The sequence below is a fragment of the Mus caroli genome, unplaced genomic scaffold (genome assembly GCF_978045245.1).
Source record: "Mus caroli unplaced genomic scaffold, Mus_caroli_1 scaffold_14, whole genome shotgun sequence".
Classification (NCBI taxonomy): domain Eukaryota; kingdom Metazoa; phylum Chordata; class Mammalia; order Rodentia; family Muridae; genus Mus; species Mus caroli.
This window is the reverse complement of record NW_028227269.1, coordinates 103,702,684-103,720,896: the sequence shown is the minus strand read 5'-3', so window position 1 is coordinate 103,720,896 and position 18,213 is coordinate 103,702,684. Positions and strand designations below refer to the sequence as shown.

The 18,213-nt window shown below is 45.8% G+C and overlaps 2 protein-coding genes across 2 annotated transcripts in view; one reads left to right on the top strand and one right to left on the bottom strand.

Moving 5' to 3' along the window:
• Positions 1–277: 277 nt before the first annotated feature.
• On the bottom strand, positions 278–8,582 carry Gskip (GSK3B interacting protein). The gene is made up of 3 exons (XM_021179655.3): positions 8,479–8,582; positions 3,022–3,280; positions 278–1,569 (listed from the first exon to the last, which is right to left on the bottom strand). Exons 1-3 carry the CDS (start codon positions 8,490–8,492, stop codon positions 1,414–1,416), a joined length of 429 nt encoding a protein of 142 aa, XP_021035314.1. The 5' UTR covers positions 8,493–8,582; the 3' UTR covers positions 278–1,413.
• A 35-nt stretch (positions 8,583–8,617) lies between these two features.
• Atg2b (autophagy related 2B) overlaps positions 8,618–18,213 on the top strand; it is a 64,564-nt gene continuing 54,968 nt past the window's right edge. Inside the window, exon 1 of the mRNA XM_021179653.2 lies at positions 8,618–9,268. Within this exon, the coding sequence (XP_021035312.1) occupies positions 9,107–9,268 (162 nt within the window). The 5' untranslated portion in view covers positions 8,618–9,106. The remainder of the gene's footprint in view (positions 9,269–18,213) is intronic.

Below are 18,213 nucleotides of genomic sequence, written 5' to 3'. Positions count from 1 at the left end.
CATTGGCAATGCAGAGGGAACTCTACCAAGCCTGGTCCCCATAAGCATTTTGAGTTTTTAAGACTGTTTTGATCCTCAGGACTGAGCTGGGTGCTTACCCACGACAGGCAAGGGCTCTACCTTTCCTCCCATGGTCTTCAGAGGCTAAAAATGCCCTTTGCAAACTAACGACAAAAACATCTGCTGATGAAGGTGTGCCCAGATGCAGACGGTGGCAGCTGAGGCAGCTGCTCTGGGTGACAACTAGAACAGAGCCAGGTCCTTTCTGTTTGTCACATACTGGAAAACATGCAGCAGCACGGAGGACTTTATTACGTTTATAAACACCAGGGACTGTAATAAAATATAAAATACAGAGCATCTCTTTTTTAAATATCAAGTTTCTGAATGCTTCATTCATCCTTTGGTTTCGAACCATACAATGCACTCATGTTACACTGTTCATGTGGCAATGAGACAGAGCACTGTCCAACTGCTGGGGAAGAAGGGCGCTGTAGGAATACCAAAGCACTGCTTTATAGAAAGTAAGCATTGAAGCAAAAATACTTTCTGAATATATATGTGCATATATATATATATATATACTGTACATTGTAAACAAACATTCGGAGTAAGAATCAACACAGGCCAAAATACCGTTTCCTAGGAAGCCAGGATCTTCTTCCTTGGAAGAGATCCACACTGGGGGATGAGGTGGCCTGTTCCTCTATTTGCTCCTGTGCTTAGACATCATGGGGATGAGTAATTGTTACATTCATGTGCGAATGCTCTGTCCGCTCTAGGCTGGCTGTTGCAAACAAGGAATGGAGAACGATTTCTGTCCCTGCTTTCATTGTATCTTAGTTAAGAAACAGATGAGCAACCCATCTTCACCAGTCCACTTGGTCATGTGACTAGATTAAGTAGAGCAGTACATTTCAGAATTTGTGCAGGGGAAACTAGTTGACAGTTTGTTTCCAATAAGGCCAGTTACAAAATAACCACTACAAAGTCAGTCCAAGCTAGTAGTAAACCCCTGATTTAGCAGGCTGAATCCAGGTCTGAAGTTAGGTGATTCTAATTTCTGTATCACTGTGCAAATCTAGAATTTTCTATGTAAAAGAGTGCTGGCAGCGTTGAAGCCCTGTAATAAGAGAATGAAGTGCTGACTAGGGATTGAAATACAGAGTGGCTGCGTGTGAAACTCAGAATGAGAGTGTCAGAGCAATGGTCTCAAAATTAAATCCCCTTCCATGAAGCTGAAATTAAGACAACTCAATTCCGCGGGGAGTCAAAAGCCTGCGTGTGAAGGAATGGCGAACACAGAAAGCCAATGAATGATGCATTTTCTATAGTGACTGTATGCAAGGGTGTCAAGTCTTATGTTAGATTCTATACCAGCAGTGGCCCCATTAGGAGGAAGATGAGTCATGACTACCCATCTCGTTTCAAAGCTTCCAGTCTCTGAAGGAGTGCGTTTCCGAATGCTTCCCGGTAGGCAGGGCTGAGAGTATCCAACAAGGAGTAGACTGTCTCATGGTAGGGGGTTTGCAAATGATCCTCCACTTGGTCAAAAGCATAGCCCACCACCTACGAGAGAAGGGCAGCAGTAAGCAGTGGTCAGCATCCATCCTGGCACACAAGGCAAGGGTCGGCTGCCTGAAGGGCTTGTGCAGTGACACCGTTTCTCAGCGGATGATATGCATTTCAGCTGGTAGCAATCTATCAAGTAGCTTAGAACACAGGAGCACTACCCACAATGTGCCTTGCTTCCCCCATTGCTCTTTAAGAGGTTTGGTTTGCTCACTTTTGTTCTTTTATCAAGTGTTAAAATCTTGAAAAATGACATAATAAACATTATTATTATTAGTAGTAGTAGTATTGCTTTTAAGACAGGGTTTCTCTGTGTAACCTGGCTGTCCTGAAACCCACTTTGTAGACTAGGCTAGCCTTGAACTCAGAGAGCTACCTGCCTCTGCCTCCCAGGGATTAAAGGTAGGTACCGCCATGCCTGGCTCTGAAACCATTTTTCATCCTTTTTTTAAAATTTTAAATTATGTACATATGTGCTTGTGAGCACTTGAGCGCAGACAGCCATGGAGGCTAGAGGAGAGGAGGCGACTTCCTGAGCTGCAGTCGCAGTCGCAGTCAGTAAGCTGCCTGACCTGTGGGTGCTGGGAGTCCAACAGGGACAAGAGAAACGTGTTCCTAACCACTGAGCCATCTCTCCAGGCCTCACCCTCCCTGAGCTCCACACATACTCATGACCTCCCGTCCCAAGCTACCTTCTTGCAGTAAAATACTGGTGATGAAGCCTCTCCATTCCAGCCTGCTGCTGAGAACTGAACCCAGGCCTCTACCACTAAGCATTCCTTTCTTCCTTTTTAATAAATGAAAATACAGGGTGGGTCTCACTATACAATCCTGGCTGGCCTCAATCTCAGAGATCCACCTGCCTCTGCCTCCTGAGTGCTGGGATTAATGGACAGCACCTATCACCACGCCCAGCCTCTGAGTATCTTCAAAAAAGTCAAAATATTGTACACACACACACACACACACACACACACACACACGAGACACATCTATGGAAGTCAGATGCTAAGTCTGTGAAGTATTCTCTTTCCTCTTTTATGTGGGTTCTGGCCTGTACAACATGCACCTGGTACGCAGCCCAGTCTAAGCATCTAGTTTGGATGGAAGGTGGAAGGTGAGCAGAGTTCTTTCAGCACAGCAACTACAAGGGTATCCCCTGCGGAGAGCCCACTCTGGGAGACACAATTAGCTACAGGAATGAAAGAAGGGTGGTACCGATTACAGCAGACTGAACCAACTGTTTCGAAATGTATTTATGCCCTCAAATTCTGTGTTGATCAAAAATTTATTAACCAAAATTTTGGGGAAAATATTTCTTTTCTTTTTTTCTTTTTTTTTTTTTGAAGATACCCATGTCTGATTTTTATATAATGTTCCTCTTTATCCTTTCTGATAAAATGATAAAGATATGCTTTTTTTTTTCTTTTAAAAATAAAAGTGAGTTACCCTGAGCCCTGCTTCTGTGAGCTCCAGGCAGTATCTGTTCCTTTCCTTTGTCTCCACGTTGATGTAAGCCACGTCATCTGCACAGGGCAGGCTTTTTGAGACAAACATGTGGTTGACAGCAAAGAGGACATCGTTTACAACTGCCTCGGCCTCCAGCTGCATGTCCTTCATATCCGCTCCCTCAAACCCATTGAGCTCGGAGCCTTCTTCAAATCCAGACATACTGCTTAGCTCCACGGGATTATAGTCTGTTTCCATTCTGCAAGAAAAGAGTAACAGATTTTTTTAATGGGAAAACATTGCAACTGGACAAGGGCAGAAAGCAGCAACATTCTCCAGCAAAGTATCATGAGCGAGCGCAGTCTTTAGGCCTCATACACATCTTCTCCTCTGAAAGCTCTTGATCTGGGACCTCACAGTCTACCTCACCCTCAGCACCTGTCTCCATGCTCCTACTAGGATGCCCAGTGAGCCCCACTGAGCGCACTCCATTGCTTTCCTAAGCCAAAGATCCAAAGTGCACATTCCTCCAAAGAGAAGCACTGTGGGCATCAACACAAGCTTTCCAGACCTTTTTAAACTTTTGTCAGTCTGTGAGGCCAAGAACAAAAGCTCACTGCCTTAACGCATTTCCTTGAGTAAATACCTTTTTTGAGGCTTACCGAATATTTTTATCTGTCAAGTTCACACAAGAAGTGGAAAAGAACCCAGTTTGTTTGAAATCACACCAATATTTAAGAAATATAAGTTCACACCTATATCTAAGAAAATGGATGATGTTATGCACCTAAAATCTAATTCTAATTTCTATATCACTGTGCAAATCTAGAATTTTCTATGTAAAAGAGTGCTGGCAGCGTTGAAGCCCTGTAATAGGACAATGAAGTGCTGACTAGGGACTGAAATGCAGAGTGGCTGCGTGTGAAACTCAGAATGAGGGTGTCAGAGCAATGGTCTCAAAATTAAACCTCCTTCCATGAAGCTGAAACTAAGACAACTCAGGAGTCAATTACGCTGGGAGTCAAAAGCCTGCGTGTGAAGGAATGGCGAACACACAACGCCAATGATGCACCTTCTACAATGATTGTATGCAATGCAACCATTTAAACATGTCTCCCCTGCTCAACTAATACACTGCTTAAAGATACACTTGGCTTTAAAGAGTGACCGTTTACTATATTCTATACACTCAGCTTGATCCACTGGTCCAGTGGTTAGGAATAAGTACTTTCCCTGACTTGGCCTTGAACTGATTTTAAAAAAGGAAAATCTGGAAGGTTTTAGCTCCTAAGCACCAAGTGTGTCATGTCTCTACCTTGGTAATAAGGAACAGTTACAGACATCAGAATAAGCACTCTATGAAAAAGATGTTCATAAAGCTCTCAGCAGGCGTCCAGCACTGGCAGGAGGACAGCCTTACAGGCTGGCAGAGGTCGCCACCAGATGGTTACTGGGTAACAATCAGCTCCAAGTTCCTAAAAGGTGATACCTAGGGGACTTCATGCATCCCTTTGAGAACGATGTGGGAGATTTAAAACTTTTGATAATGATTGATTTTAGTTATGTGTAGGTGTGTGTCTGTACATGTACATGCGTACCCAAGGGCTTATGGAAGCCAGAAGGTGGCGTTGGCCCCCCTGGAGCTTGAGTGGTCGTGTGACCGAGTGGGTGCTGGGAGCTGACCCTTGCTGCTCTGTGAGAATAGGGAAGTGCTTTTTTTTTTTTTTTTTTTTTTTTTAAGATTTTATTTAAGTATATGGGTACATTGTAATGACTTCAGACACACCAGAAGAGGGCATCAGATCAGATCTCATTTCAGATGGCTGTGAGCCACCATGTGGTTGCTGGGAATTGAACTCAGGATCTCTGGAAGAGCAGCCAGTGCTCTGAGCCATCTCTCCAGCCCAGGGAAGTGCTCTTAAGCATTGTTCTATCCCGCCAATATCAGACTTGCTTGCTTCCACGTCTTTCCCTTGTTCAGTTACACCCACATTTTCTGAGGAGAATCGGATGCCTCTTCCCTACTGAGTGGAGTCAGCAGGTGATATGGCACAGACTGACTTCAGTTCTCATACAATGGACTTTTTCATGGTCTTTTTAGTCCAGCCACAGCACACTTTTGGCAGCCATCTTGGGATGAGGACAGGAGGCCAAGGATAATGCTGACAAGGGGAAAAAGACAGCAGCAGGAGACAGAGAGGACAGTGGGGCACCCAGCCAATCTCCACCTCTGTGCCTCAGTTATTAGAGCCAAAAAAGTCCCTGTAGGCTTTAGGTTTTTGTTTGTTTGTTTGTTTTGTTTTGTTTTTTTCGAGACAGGGTTTCTCTGCAGCCCTGGCTGTCCTGGAACTCACTCTGTAGACCAGGCTGGCCTCAAACTCAGAAATCTGCCTGCCTCTGCCTCGTGCGCCACAACGCCCAACGGCTTTAGTTTTTTAAAGCCTACTTTAATAAGGTTCTCAAACACTTCATCACCCTTTCTAGCCCGCTGTCCAAAGATAGGGGAGAAAAGATGGTAAACTGGACCAGGGGTTATGGACCTGCTTAGATATAGTTCTTTGGGAAGATTCCGATCTCCATTTGTCAGGATAGCAACAGTCCAGTTCAAAGCGTCACCAAACACAAATCAGCCACTATGGGGGCAATATAGCAAAAACTGCCAGGACTCTGCTGAATTGACACAAGCCACCACACCTGGCAACTGTCTGTTTTACCTATACCCTGTAAAGTCATTCTGTACTTCAACAATGACACACACACACACACACACACACGCTCACACACACGTTCGTCAGTGCTGAAAACAAGCCAAGGGAACTGCAGTGAGTTCTGTTGACCAAGGAGAAGCTAGGTTGAAGATATGCAGGGTGCTATTCTGAGATGTTTTCAAAACTGTAAGTAGTGACACTGTAGGCTTCAAAACCAGAGATTGTAAGTGAGATTCTAAGATTTGCTCTTCCAAAAGACCCAAATCATCTGTGTGTGTGTGTGTGTGTGTGTGTGTGTGTATATATATATATATATTTTACGTCTATATATTTCTGTGCATTTAAAGTGTGTGTGTGTGCGCACATGCCATGGTGTTCATGTAGAGGTCAGAGGACAATTGGGGGAGCTTGGCTCTCTCCTTATCATGTGGGTCCTGGGGAACTGAACTCAGGTTATCAGGCAAGGCAGCAGTGACTTTGTCTGCTGAGCCATGTCATTGGAATGTGGTCTTTTGCTGTTGAGACAGGGTCAGGGCAACCCAGCCAGGCTTCAAACCTGATCTGTAACCAGGGATGACCTGGAGCTCTTGATCCTTGCACTTTGACTTCCCGCGTGCTGGGATTACAGGTGTGCTCCCCCGGCCCCTCCCAGGTAAGTCTTCAATACGATCCACACTGTCACAGTGGACTGTGGGAATTCCGGTTTAGGATTATCATTTTGACTCGATGCCCTTGGTTTCTGGGATAGACCAAGCTGCCACTGGGAATTCCTTTGTAATTTTTACAAAGTTGACTGTACTTGGTTGGGTAATTATCTCCATCTTATTCAATTAATGCTAAGGTGCCAGCATTCTGCATTGGGAACCTGCCTTTGATAAACGTTAAAAGAGCCCTGTGACTTGGAATTTGAATCCCACTTCCGCTAAAGGTGTGATGACAGTTCTCGACTCTTAACTATGCTAAATTTCTCCTAGAAAGTATAAGTGTTCAAGGCAGCACCCTTAACACTTTTGGTGCAGTACGCTTGCTTTGTGGGAGTCTCACTTTCTTCCTTCGGTATCTGGGATGCAGGCATCCTCTGGACAGCTTGTGTTATTTTCTGTGTTCAGGAAACCATATCAAGCAGTCACCGAACAGAGCCTAAAGTCCAGTTCAAACCTCCTAAAGCTTGCTACACAAGGTCCTGCCTGGACTCCCACCCAGCTCTGTTTATAGTTCAGAGAGCACTGTCATTATTTACTTGTAAGGTTCAGAGTCTCTCTGAGCCAGGGTCTCCCCATGTAGACTAGGCTGGCCTTCAACTTAAGAGAGCCATCTGCATCTGTTTCTCTAGTGCTGGGATAAAACTGTGTACCTGATGCCCGGTAAGCATGTCTTAGTAGTATCAAAATATGTCTAGACCCAACCGGTTCTAGTCTTCAGGGCTTTCCTCCAGGCCAAACCACGGAATTTGGATTACTGCTCCATCCTTCAGCACTGCTCTGTCCTTCAGCACTGCCCTGGCTGTTTTTCACCTTTGGTCTTCTAAGCCCAACATCCCACTATTAGTAACACTGTAGTTAGCAGTCTTAGGCCAGATTATGTAGCATTTCTTTTTATTTCACCCGGAGCACAAGTTCCATCATTCCTTGAGAAGGCTACACTATTTCCTGTCTTCCCTCCTCAAGTGCCTGGTACTTACCAAGCGTTACGCAAGTGGTAAGCTTTGCAGGTGGTGTTCTTGTCTGAAAAATAACTCAAGACGTCCATGTATCTTACTACCTCTAAGTCTCCAACTAAAATATCATCGTTTAAAAATAAGAGACCCTTTCTTACAATGCACATAAAGAGTCCGAATGGTGTGTGGTGGTGCAAGCCTGACATTTCAGCATTTGGGAGACCCTAATTTCTAGGGCAGTCCGGGCCACATAAGTTCAAAGTCAGCCTCAACTACCTACCCAGTGAGAGACTGTCTCAAAACCCAACCCAACCAAACGAACCCATTTTGAGGATGCCCTATTCACGGGCCAGAATTCCTTAATTCAGTCTCCTCAATCCAGGACTCGGTTTAGGTTCCTTCCCGGCACACGTCACTTCATTTGCCTCAGTTTTCGAGTTTATGATATTAATCTGCTTACACCTGGCTGAGGTGGCAATGTAGGCTCAGAGAGCGTAGCATAGGTTTAAGGTGGCCCAGTGCCAAGTGTCAGGAATCTAACCCAGGACAGTAGACTTCCGGGCCTTTAGGGGCTGGCCTCCTAAGGAGCCAGCTGTGCCTCTTCACAGACTGTTTCCCTAAAAGATAAAAATCGGGCTGTGCAGAGCCTGCGGAGAGCACAAAGTCTTCGCGGAGGCAGCAGCCCCTCAGCGGGTCGGGAAGCGCCAGGATTTAACAGGGGAAACCGTGTCGCCCCGATCCCAAGTTTCCTGGTCGTCGGCGTGGCGCTCTGCAAACGCCAAACTACTAGATGCTTTGCAAACAAAGCCGGCATGAGGCGGGGGGCGGGGGGGGTGTGCGGACGACACAACCTGATGACAATAGGCACCCGTCAGAACCCCGACAGAAACGCCTGGTCTCCAGTCCTCGCCTTGCATCCCCGGAGCATCACACTTCCCGCAGGACAGCCCAGGCCGGACCCGCCCCCAGACCTCCGTCAGCCCTAATCCGGGCGTCCGCCGGCGCCCACCACCCAGCCGCGACTGCGAGGTATGGATCCACGGGGCCGCAGCCCGCCCGCCTGCCCGCCTGCCCGCCTGCCCGCCCACTCACCTGCGAGCGCCCATGTTCCTCTCCTTCCTCGTCCGGAGACCGCTGGGGCCAGGATCGCGGCGCCGGCACCACCCCCGCCCCCGCAGTTGCCCCGCCCATTCACTACCGGAAATGCTCCCGCCCGGACTCTTTTTTTCCTGTCTTTCCAGCCCCGCAATATGGCGTCACTTCCGCTTGTGCCCGTTGCTCGAGTGCGTGCCGGGAGTCTGGGTCTCGCGAACGCGCCAGGAGCGTCTCGCAGGCGGGAGCGCGCCCAGTAGATGACAACAAATTAGTCGCCCCGCGTCGGAGTCTTGTCTCGCCTCAGCCGCCAGCCCTCTCCGTCTGTCCCTCTGTCTCCCGACCGACGGAGCGCTTCGGAAGCTCCCGACTTGGGGTGCTCGGTTCTGCTCAGCGCCCAGTCCCCGCTGGGCCTAGTGCGAGCGTCGCGACGCGGGCCATGGGGTTGCCCTGAGGGACGGCGGCGCCGAACCGACATGCAGCTGCCACCGCGAACCTAGACCCCCACCGCGGCTTGGGGACGCCGCCGGGCCGACCCTGAGGCGCTGCCGCTGCCTGGAGCCCAGGTCGGATCCCCCGAGTCGCCGCCGCGTGCAGCCCGGTCTCCCTCGAGCCGCCAGCCCTCACCATGCCTTGGCCATTTTCAGAATCCATCAAGAAGAGGGCCTGTCGCTACCTCCTACAGAGGTACCTGGGCCACTTCCTGCAGGAGAAGCTGAGCCTGGAGCAGCTGAGCCTGGACCTGTACCAGGGCACCGGGTCCCTTGCCCAGGTCCCCTTGGACAAATGGGTAAGCTGCTGTCAGCCAGCAGGGGTGGGAACTGGCTCTCCCCAGGGCGAGACCTGAGCGACTGTCATCCAGCATCGGGGACGTTCAGTTCCTCTTTGGGAATTGTTTAAATCCAAGTGTGGCCCGGCTCAGTGAAGTGTGTAAAGTGTAGCAAGTTTGCGCTCCTAGATCACGTGCTCCGGCTTAAACGGTGTAATGGAGGCACACACGGGGCGAAACAATCGAGTCATTGGTGGTGGTGGTGGTGGTGGGGGTGTTGTGAGGCAGGCCCAGGAAAGGACGTGGCCACTCTTGCCTCTTGGGCTGCGAGTGTCTGCGGTGTTCCTAGGCAAACAAACCCTATTTCTGTGGATGACGTTAGGAAAAATTAAAGATGAAGAGGAGGTGACAGAAATCCCCAGTTATTTATTTTGATCTGGATGTTGGTATATTGCGTTTGCCGGGTTGGTTGTCTTCATTCACTGAAAGAAAGTTAGGCGAAGGCCCCTCTTGCCAGTTTGCCTGCTCTGCTTGCGTGAGGTTGTGAATGGCCCCAGTAGTGCTGTTTAGATTTGCCCTTTTGCTTCACGTGATAGATCGACAGGTCGTAAACGCAAATGTTGCAAAAGCTCAGGCGCCAAAGCCGCAGCGTCAGCCTTTTTTTAAAGAACCTGTTTCCTCCTAGAGGCTGTGAGTTGACTTCACCTGAACTTTGAGTATATTCGGTTCGCCAAAAACAGTTGTATTGCATCAGTGGGCTAAAATGCCTAGTATTTTACTTAAGGCTTTGGGTTTGGGGTTTGTCGCGTCTACTCTTTTTTCGAAAAGCTTAAATTATGGAAATTCCTTGGCAACTTGTATTAAGAGGTATGACACAAGGTAATTGGAACGAAACTAGGTGACTTAAACCAGAGAGCACACGCAAGTTAGTTTAGACAGCTCTAGTTTGAGGAACAGAAAGACCTGTCTTATACCAAAATAGTCCTAGGCTTTCACAGTCTGCTGAAAGGCAGGTATAGTAGTTAACCCAAGTTCAGCTATCATAAAGGACAATAGAGTCCATGCATGCCAGGTGCTATATCAGGCCGAGGGAGAGCTGCTGTTCTTTCCTATCAGCAAACGGGATTTTTTTTTTTTTTTTTTTTTTTTTTTGGGTAGGTTTACTATGTAGTCCTAGCTGCCCAGACACTTGTTATGTAGCCCAGGGTAGCCTGGAACTCATGACAAAGCTCTCACTTTAGCTTCTCCAGTACAGTTTGAATGGGCTACATTTTTCTTTTCTGTGGCCAAACTGTCTTATTCCGAGGCAGTGGAAATGGGCAGTGGCTGAAGAGATCAAGAGGATCTGACATCCTCAGGGTAGATGTCTTTGGTGTCTCGTCACTGCTAAAAGCTGACTAAGGAGTCTTGAGGGTGGAATGTTGATGGATGCCTTGGTGTGCAGTGCAGTACTCTTTGAAGAGACACCAAACCTAGCAGGTGGACATTATTATTTATTTTATAAATGGCATTTAATACTTTGTCCTGTGCCACAGTTACAAGTATTACAGCAAGAATCCAAATTCGACGCCAAGTGCAGGCTTGCTTGTTTTTTTGTTTTTTGTTTTAGTTAGTTTGTTTGTTTTTGAGACAGGGTTTCTCTGTGTAGCCCTGGCTGTCCTGGAACTCACTCTGTAGACCAGGCTGGCCTTGAACTCAGAGATCCACCTGCCTCTGCCTCCCAAGTGCTGGGATTAAAGGCGTGCTGCGCAGACTTGCTTTCTTAGGGAGCATAGTATAAGAGCACACTTGAGAAAGCTCTCAGGGACTCCTGAGCAGCGGTTTGATTAGCTGTTTTCTTAGTCAGGGTTTCTAGTCCTGCATAAACATCATGACCAAGAAGCAGGTGGGGAGGAAAGGGTTTATTCAGCTTACACTTCCATGTTGCTGTTCATCACCAAAGGAAGTCAGGACTGGAACTCAAGCAGGTCAGGAAGCAGGAGCTGATGCAGAGGCCATGGAGGGATGTTTCTTACTAGCTTGCTTCCCCTGGTTTGTTCAGCTCGCTTGCTTATAGAACCCAAGACTACCAGCCCAGGGATGGTCCCACCCTTCTCACCCTTGATCACCAATTGAGAAAATGCCTTATAGCTGGATCTCATGGAGGCATTTCCTTGACTGAAACTCCTATTTCTGTGATAACTCCAGCCTGTGTCCAGTTGACACACAAAACCAGCCAGTACAGGTGTTATTCCAGGCTTTTTCATTTGTGTGGTTTTTAGACACAGGAAATCAGAAATGAGGCTATCTGAGGTTCATGGCTTGACTACAATTCCCCTGGTAAGATGGGTTGTGGATAGGCTTAACTGGAAGGCTGTTCTGTTTTCCTAGAGCACTCGCTGTCAGCCCAAGTGATAATAGCAAAGCTTCCAAAAGCCTTTGGTGCTTTGCCTTACTGTGCTTATTGAAGGCTGGGGCAAATCAGAGTGGGAGAAGTGGATGCCGCTGTGCACAGTCAGCTTCAGAACTCAGTTACTTTGGATAGTTGATTTTAATGACTTTCAGGACTGAAAGGAAAAAAAAAAAAAACACCCTTATACCCTTATAGAGATTCCTACAAGCTAAAGGGGACTTAAGTGAATGACATTTCTAACATTTCAATTATTTAAAAAATTATTTTTCTGTAGCTTGATTTTGTTATTTTGTGAGTTCTTTTTTCCACCCTTTCAGCCCCCTAACACTAGATAAGAGAGAGGAAAGGAAAGAGATCCCTGAATAAAGTCAGGGATCAGAAACGGGGAGACGTTATTGTGAGACCACTTCCTGCTGATTAGGAGTGCTGAGTTCCTTGGGGCAAGTTTGATCTTCATTGTGAGGATATCTAATTTCTTTTTCTTCTTTGCTCATGGCTACTTAACAAAGTCAGACCAATACCAGCCAACCAACACCCACGCACTCCACCTCTCAGGGACCTAGCTTTTATATCTTCTCTAGAAAGTTCCCAGCATTCCAAGTGTCACACTGTTGCAGAAAGTATCTGCAGCTGACAAAACCACACCTGCCAGGGCATGAGGCAGATCATAGTTAGCTGCTGTGGACAGTCTGAAGCAGCCCCATGTCTTTCATCTGGGATTAAAATGAAAGCATATTCTTATAATATTTGTGTTTTTAAAAGAGACAATTACAAAATTTTCACATCTTCTCTGTGTGTGTGTATGTGTGTGTGTGTGAATTTATGAAAGCTGGAGGAAGACATCAGATGCCCTGTAGCTGGAGTTAGATAGAGGTAGGTGTTGAGCTGCCTGTTGTGGATTGTTGGGTTGTTGGAATTGAACTCAAATCCTTTGCAAGAGTAGCAAGGTCATTTAACTGCTGAGCCGTTTCTTCAGACCATCGTCTCATTCCTTAACTCGCAGTTATGCAGAGGAATTGGTTGGAATTGGCTGCTAATGTAATTGGTTATTTTGCTAACTAATCGGAAGGTGGTGTGCTTTTTGTGTGCAGTCGTGAAACTACAGTTAAACTCAATTATTTCAAATTCTTTGTCTGGAATACTTTTAGGCAGGTTCAGAGAGCCTAATATTTCAAATTTTTTTTTTTTTTTTTTTTTTTATAAACCTTCCTAGTTAATGACTTTCCAGACTAGACTCTTTGTTGCTTTTAGTTTTTGGGATAGGATCTTGCAAGGTAGCCGAGTATTGAACTCAAAATCCTACTTGTCTGCTTCTGGAGTTCTGTTGTCTATGTTTTCAATAGGTATAGTTTTAACCACAAAATATTTCTATAGTTTAAAAAGATGATACAACTGTCCTTTGAAAAGCAGCTATTTAATATCATACTTCTTTGGAAGTATTCTCCTTACTTGAAAAGTCAGATTAAGTATGTTGTATGTTTTTGGAAACTGCCATGTAGCATACTTCCCTAGCTGCAGAGATGGTTGTTACAGTTAGAACTAGGACTTTACATAGGTGGAAGCTGCTTATCTAAACCCTACTCACAAATACTGGCATTAAGGAAACTAGGAAGCTAGAGTTACTGTCACTTTACCAAGATTCCACTGTTTATTATAACGATAACGTCTGCTGAAGTAAGTTTCACTTGCTAAAGTCGGATGCATAGCTGCTGGTCTTTCTGTACCAGTTTGGGGTATAGCCTGAAAGTAGTGGAGTGTCCCTGCGTCTATTAAGTACTAGGACATATTTAAATCTAAACTGTGAAACATTTGACACAGCATGTCTGAATGTGTGCTCATCCTCCTATGCCTTACCGGTTGGACTTTTGGATAGACACACTTCACTTATGAGATCTTGGGCCCAGGAAGTGGAAGAAGGGAGATAGAACAAGGATTTGGAGCTGTGCCGCAGTTGGAATGGGCTGCCTAGAAGTTTTATGAGCTCCTGGTTCCTAGAAGTAGGCAAAGAAGGAAAAGGGGTTTTGTCCGGTGGGAGGGTGAACTTTGTGACTCACTTCTTTTCAACTCCTGAAGTCTAGGAACTTATTTTAATCATTACTTTCAGAATGAGGGAATTTTAAAACTTTTTTGTTGTTGTTTAAGCAGTGTATACATACACACATGCACATACACATACTCATGTACATGCAAGAACATGCCACAGCATGCCTGTGGAGATTAGAGGACAGCTTGCAGGAGTTGGTTCTCTTCTTCCCCTGTGTATGCTTTGGGGCTCCAACTCAGGTCCCATGCTTGGTGGCAGGAACCTTTATGTATCTGTTTTAAGTTTTAAATGGAGGCTTTTATTTATAGTTTAGCATAGTTGTGCATTGTGGTGTGTGCGGCTGGCAAGGGCTGGGTGGTCTGATACTGAAGTGGATAGTGAGCCTTTCTCATGAGAACTGACTTTGTTTAGAAAGATGGACAGCATTGAATTATTACCCTGGAGCCTTCTAATTTCACTTCAATAATTTTTTATTACTTTGGTACTTATATTTTATAGGTGTATGTGTGCTTGTAATAAAAATTGACTTCAGTTCAAGAAGCACTGATCTGCAATTATTTCCCCAATGCTAGAGTATATACTAGAGTATGACTTTTCTTTTTTGACTATCTGCATGAAACTCATTGGTGAAAACTGAAAACAGAATGGCCCTAAACAGGACAATGTCTTCCGAGGTGCTGCAGAAGGCAGGCACACTTGCTGAGTAGTTAGCTCAAGCCACTCTGCCGTCAGCTCTAGAACTATGAAATCTCATGGGAACACTCCCAAGGCGAGGGGAGAAGAAGTTGTCTGAGTCAGTTTGACTGATCAGCTTAAGAATTTTCTCCTGCTTGTTAAATAAACTAAGAATTTTCATAGGAGTGAATTTTGGAATTTATCATTCAATGTACAGAAGATTTTTGCCAAGTACAGAGACGTATATTTATATATCTCATACATAGAGACATTGTACTGTAGTTTAGTGAGCCCAGTGTAAATTCTCAAACTATTGACTATAGTTCAGAACTCCTTTTTTCTTTGATACTACCCTTCAATACTGTAATGCAGCCTCCAAACCACTGTATTTAGGAGGTTAATGTAGCCACAAAAATTGGGGTAAATTTGGTGTATACAGAGAAAAGAGCTCCATCAAATCCAGGTTCTTGCACGGTTTACTGATGTTGACAGATACCTAGGGTGCAGAGGCTAAGTCATTGGTTTGTATACTTGAAAATGCTTTGATGTAGTTTAACTGCTCATATAAACAACAAAACTCATATATTCTCGGTGGAACAATTCAGGGAGTGTGAAGCAATCATCCTTAAACTCAGCTTGTCTGCAAATGGAAATAGGGCAGCCAGATTTAAAATTTAAATTATGGAAATACTACATAAATAAGCATTTCTGAGCTTACCTTTTCTATTTTATATGGGGGATTTCATTTTTAGTGTCAGGCATCTGTCTGTTAGGGTTCTATTGCTCTGAACAGACACCATGACCATGGCAACTCTTATAAAGGACAACTTTTACTTGACTGGCTTACAGTTTCAGAGGTTCAGTCCATTATCATGGCAGCATCCAGACAGATATGGTGCTGGAGAAACAGGGCTCTGCATCTTGACGTACGTCTTGTTCTCAGGTAGCTAGGGGAGACTGCTTCCACACGGCATGGAGCTTGAGCATATATGACCTAGAAGCCCCACCTCCATTGTGACATACTTCCCTTAACAAGGCCACACCTCCTTAAAGGTGCTGCTCCCTACCTAGTCAAACCACCACAGCATCTAAAGACTTTCTTTTAAAATGAGTATCAAGACTTAGAGTGATTTTTAGCCTGGGAAATGTAAAGCATAGAAGAGGGAGAGTCTCTTACAGGACAGTTATTAGCAGCAGTGGGATAGGCTAATTATTCACACCGTCTGCAGAAAGTCAGCCATTGAGCTCCTTGTCTTCAAGGCACTGTCCCTCGTGTACCGAGTCTTGAGCCGGCACGACACTGTTTGCACTGCCGGTTCCCAGGCCTTGACATTCCAACTGCTGCTGCTTTACAACCGCTTGGAACTCAGCGTGTTGAAAGAGTAATTGTAGTTTTGGGGTTTTGTAATTTGCTATTTCTGTGCCTTTTTTTGAGACGGGGTGTCTCTACCTTGGCTGGCCTGGAACTCATTATGTAAATCGGGCTGACCTTGGACTCACAGATCCACCTGCTGTCTCCAAATGCAGGCGAGTAGTACCACAGCTTGCTTTAATTCTTACTAATGACTCTTTATATGCAGCCTATTTTATACTGTGGTGATGATGTTAGGCACAAAACAAATCCTACTTTTTATCTGAGTTCCAAGTTGTAAAGCAGCAGCAGCTGGAGTGTCAAGGCCTGGGAACCGACAGTGCAAAGTGTCGTGCCAGCTCAAGACACGGTACACGAGGGACAGTGCCTTGAAGGCGAGGGCTTCAGTGGCTGACTTTCTGCAGATGGTGTGAATTAGTGTGGCCAAGTCAGTGGCCATTCAGTGTTTGGAACAGATTGGAAAGATGAAAAGGCCGCTCCGTGGTGTCATGAACCGACTGAGAGTAAAAACTCCCGGGTTTGTACTGTGATCCTGTCCTGTTGTGCACAGCAGGGCACCATTTCTCCATCGGCCTGTGAAGTGCCAGGAAAATGAGTTGTATGTGACAACCAGTGAGACACATTGGTGGCTGCACACAGAAGATGCTCTAGTGCACTCCCCAAAGCCAAACTTGCATCAAAAAATACCATGGTCAGTGGTGTCTGGGCTTTCTGAGTCCTGACAGAACCCTTACACCCGAAGCATGTGCTCAGCAGACTCGTGAGACGCCCCCAAAGCTGCGGGGCCTGCAGCAGCAAGGACCCAGCTCGCCGTGGTAGCAGCCACGTGCACATTGTACAACTAATGAGTCAAAAGCTGAACGAATTGAGCTCGACCACCAACCTCACAGACTTCTCACAGCAGCTGATGACTACCTCAAGGTTTTTTCAACAACAAAACCCAGAGAGGATGCTTCTACAACTAGTAGGATTCAGGTGACACTCTCCAAGAATCTCTCGAATCCTGAGTCAGGGACTAAAACAATATTTATTTGTGTATGTTTGTGGCTTTTGCATGTCATGTTGTACATGTGGAGGTCAGAGAACAAGTCATCTCTCTCCTACCAAATGGGCTTCCAGAGACCCAGCTCAGTCCTGAGACTTCGTGGCAAGTGCATTAATGTGCTGAGCCATTGCCAGTCCATCAAAGCATAGATTTTTTTTTTTTTTTTTTTTTTTTTTTTTTTTTTGGTTTTTTGAGACAGGGTTTCTCTGTGTAGCCCTGGCTGTCCTGGCACTCACTTTGTAGACCAGGCTGGCCTCGAACTCAGAAATCCGCCTGCCTCTGCCTCCTGAGTGCTGGGATTAAAGGCGTGCGCCACCACGCCCGGCTGCATAGATTTTTTTTTTTAATGCTATAGGAATAAACATTTCTTACTGGAAAAACAAAACAAGTTGACTGTAATGGTTTTTCTTTTGATTAATGAAGATAGGCTTAGGCCTATTTATAATGATTTAAAATCCCTGATGCAAAATGACAATCCCTCTAATAACCCTACATTTATTTATTTATTTAACTTCTCACTTATTCATTTGTGTATGTGTACAAGAGCATGCATATGTGTGTACTGTGTGTGTGGGGGTGTGGATGTGTAGAAGAGTGTGCTGTGGCATGCACACAGAAGTCACAGTGCAATCTGTGGTAGTGAGCTTTCTTCTTGCCCCAGATTATCAGGCTTTACCTCCTGGCCTGTGCGGTTCCTTTTTGTCAGCCTAATAGAAAGGAGGAAGAGAAGGAGGGAAGGAGAAGGCTGAGTCTGATCGAGATTGGTTGATTGTCCTGAGCTTCCAGGGTGCTGTCTGTAGTCAGAGACTGCAGGAGAGTGGGCTTCGAGCATGAGCGTCAGTAACTACTGGAAGCTGACAGTGTGAGTGCTGACTAAAGGACACAGCTGCCCAGAACGTCTACAGTGAGAAGGGTAGAGAAGCAAAGGCAGATGATGACAGTCAAGTGAGCGACACAGTCACAGAAGCCACGGGAAATTAGAATGTGAAAAAGTAGGGTAATCCTAGGGGCTAGATGAGAATGTAAGAAAGCTGAGGCCTAGGAAAGTGCTTGCCCTGAGAGCATGAGGGCCTGAGGTTGGCCGCTGAGTACCTCCCAGGAAGCTGGGTACGTGATGTCCCTGTGGAGCTGCACACAAGTGCGTTCCTAGAGCTGCCAGGCCAGATAGTCCAGCACAATTACTGAGGCCTACATCCAGTGAAAGACCGTGTATCACTGTGGAAAGTGACTGAGGACAATGGGGACACCCGATATTGACCTCTGTACTAGGTGCACACACACACACACACACAAAATAGGCACATGTATTATGTGTACCAGTGGGAACATAGCACAAGCACTTTGAGCATTTACCCCACCCCACCCATTAAATAATAATAATAAATAAATGTAAACTTATTAGTTTAAACATTTAATAAAAATCATTGTTGCTGCTGGG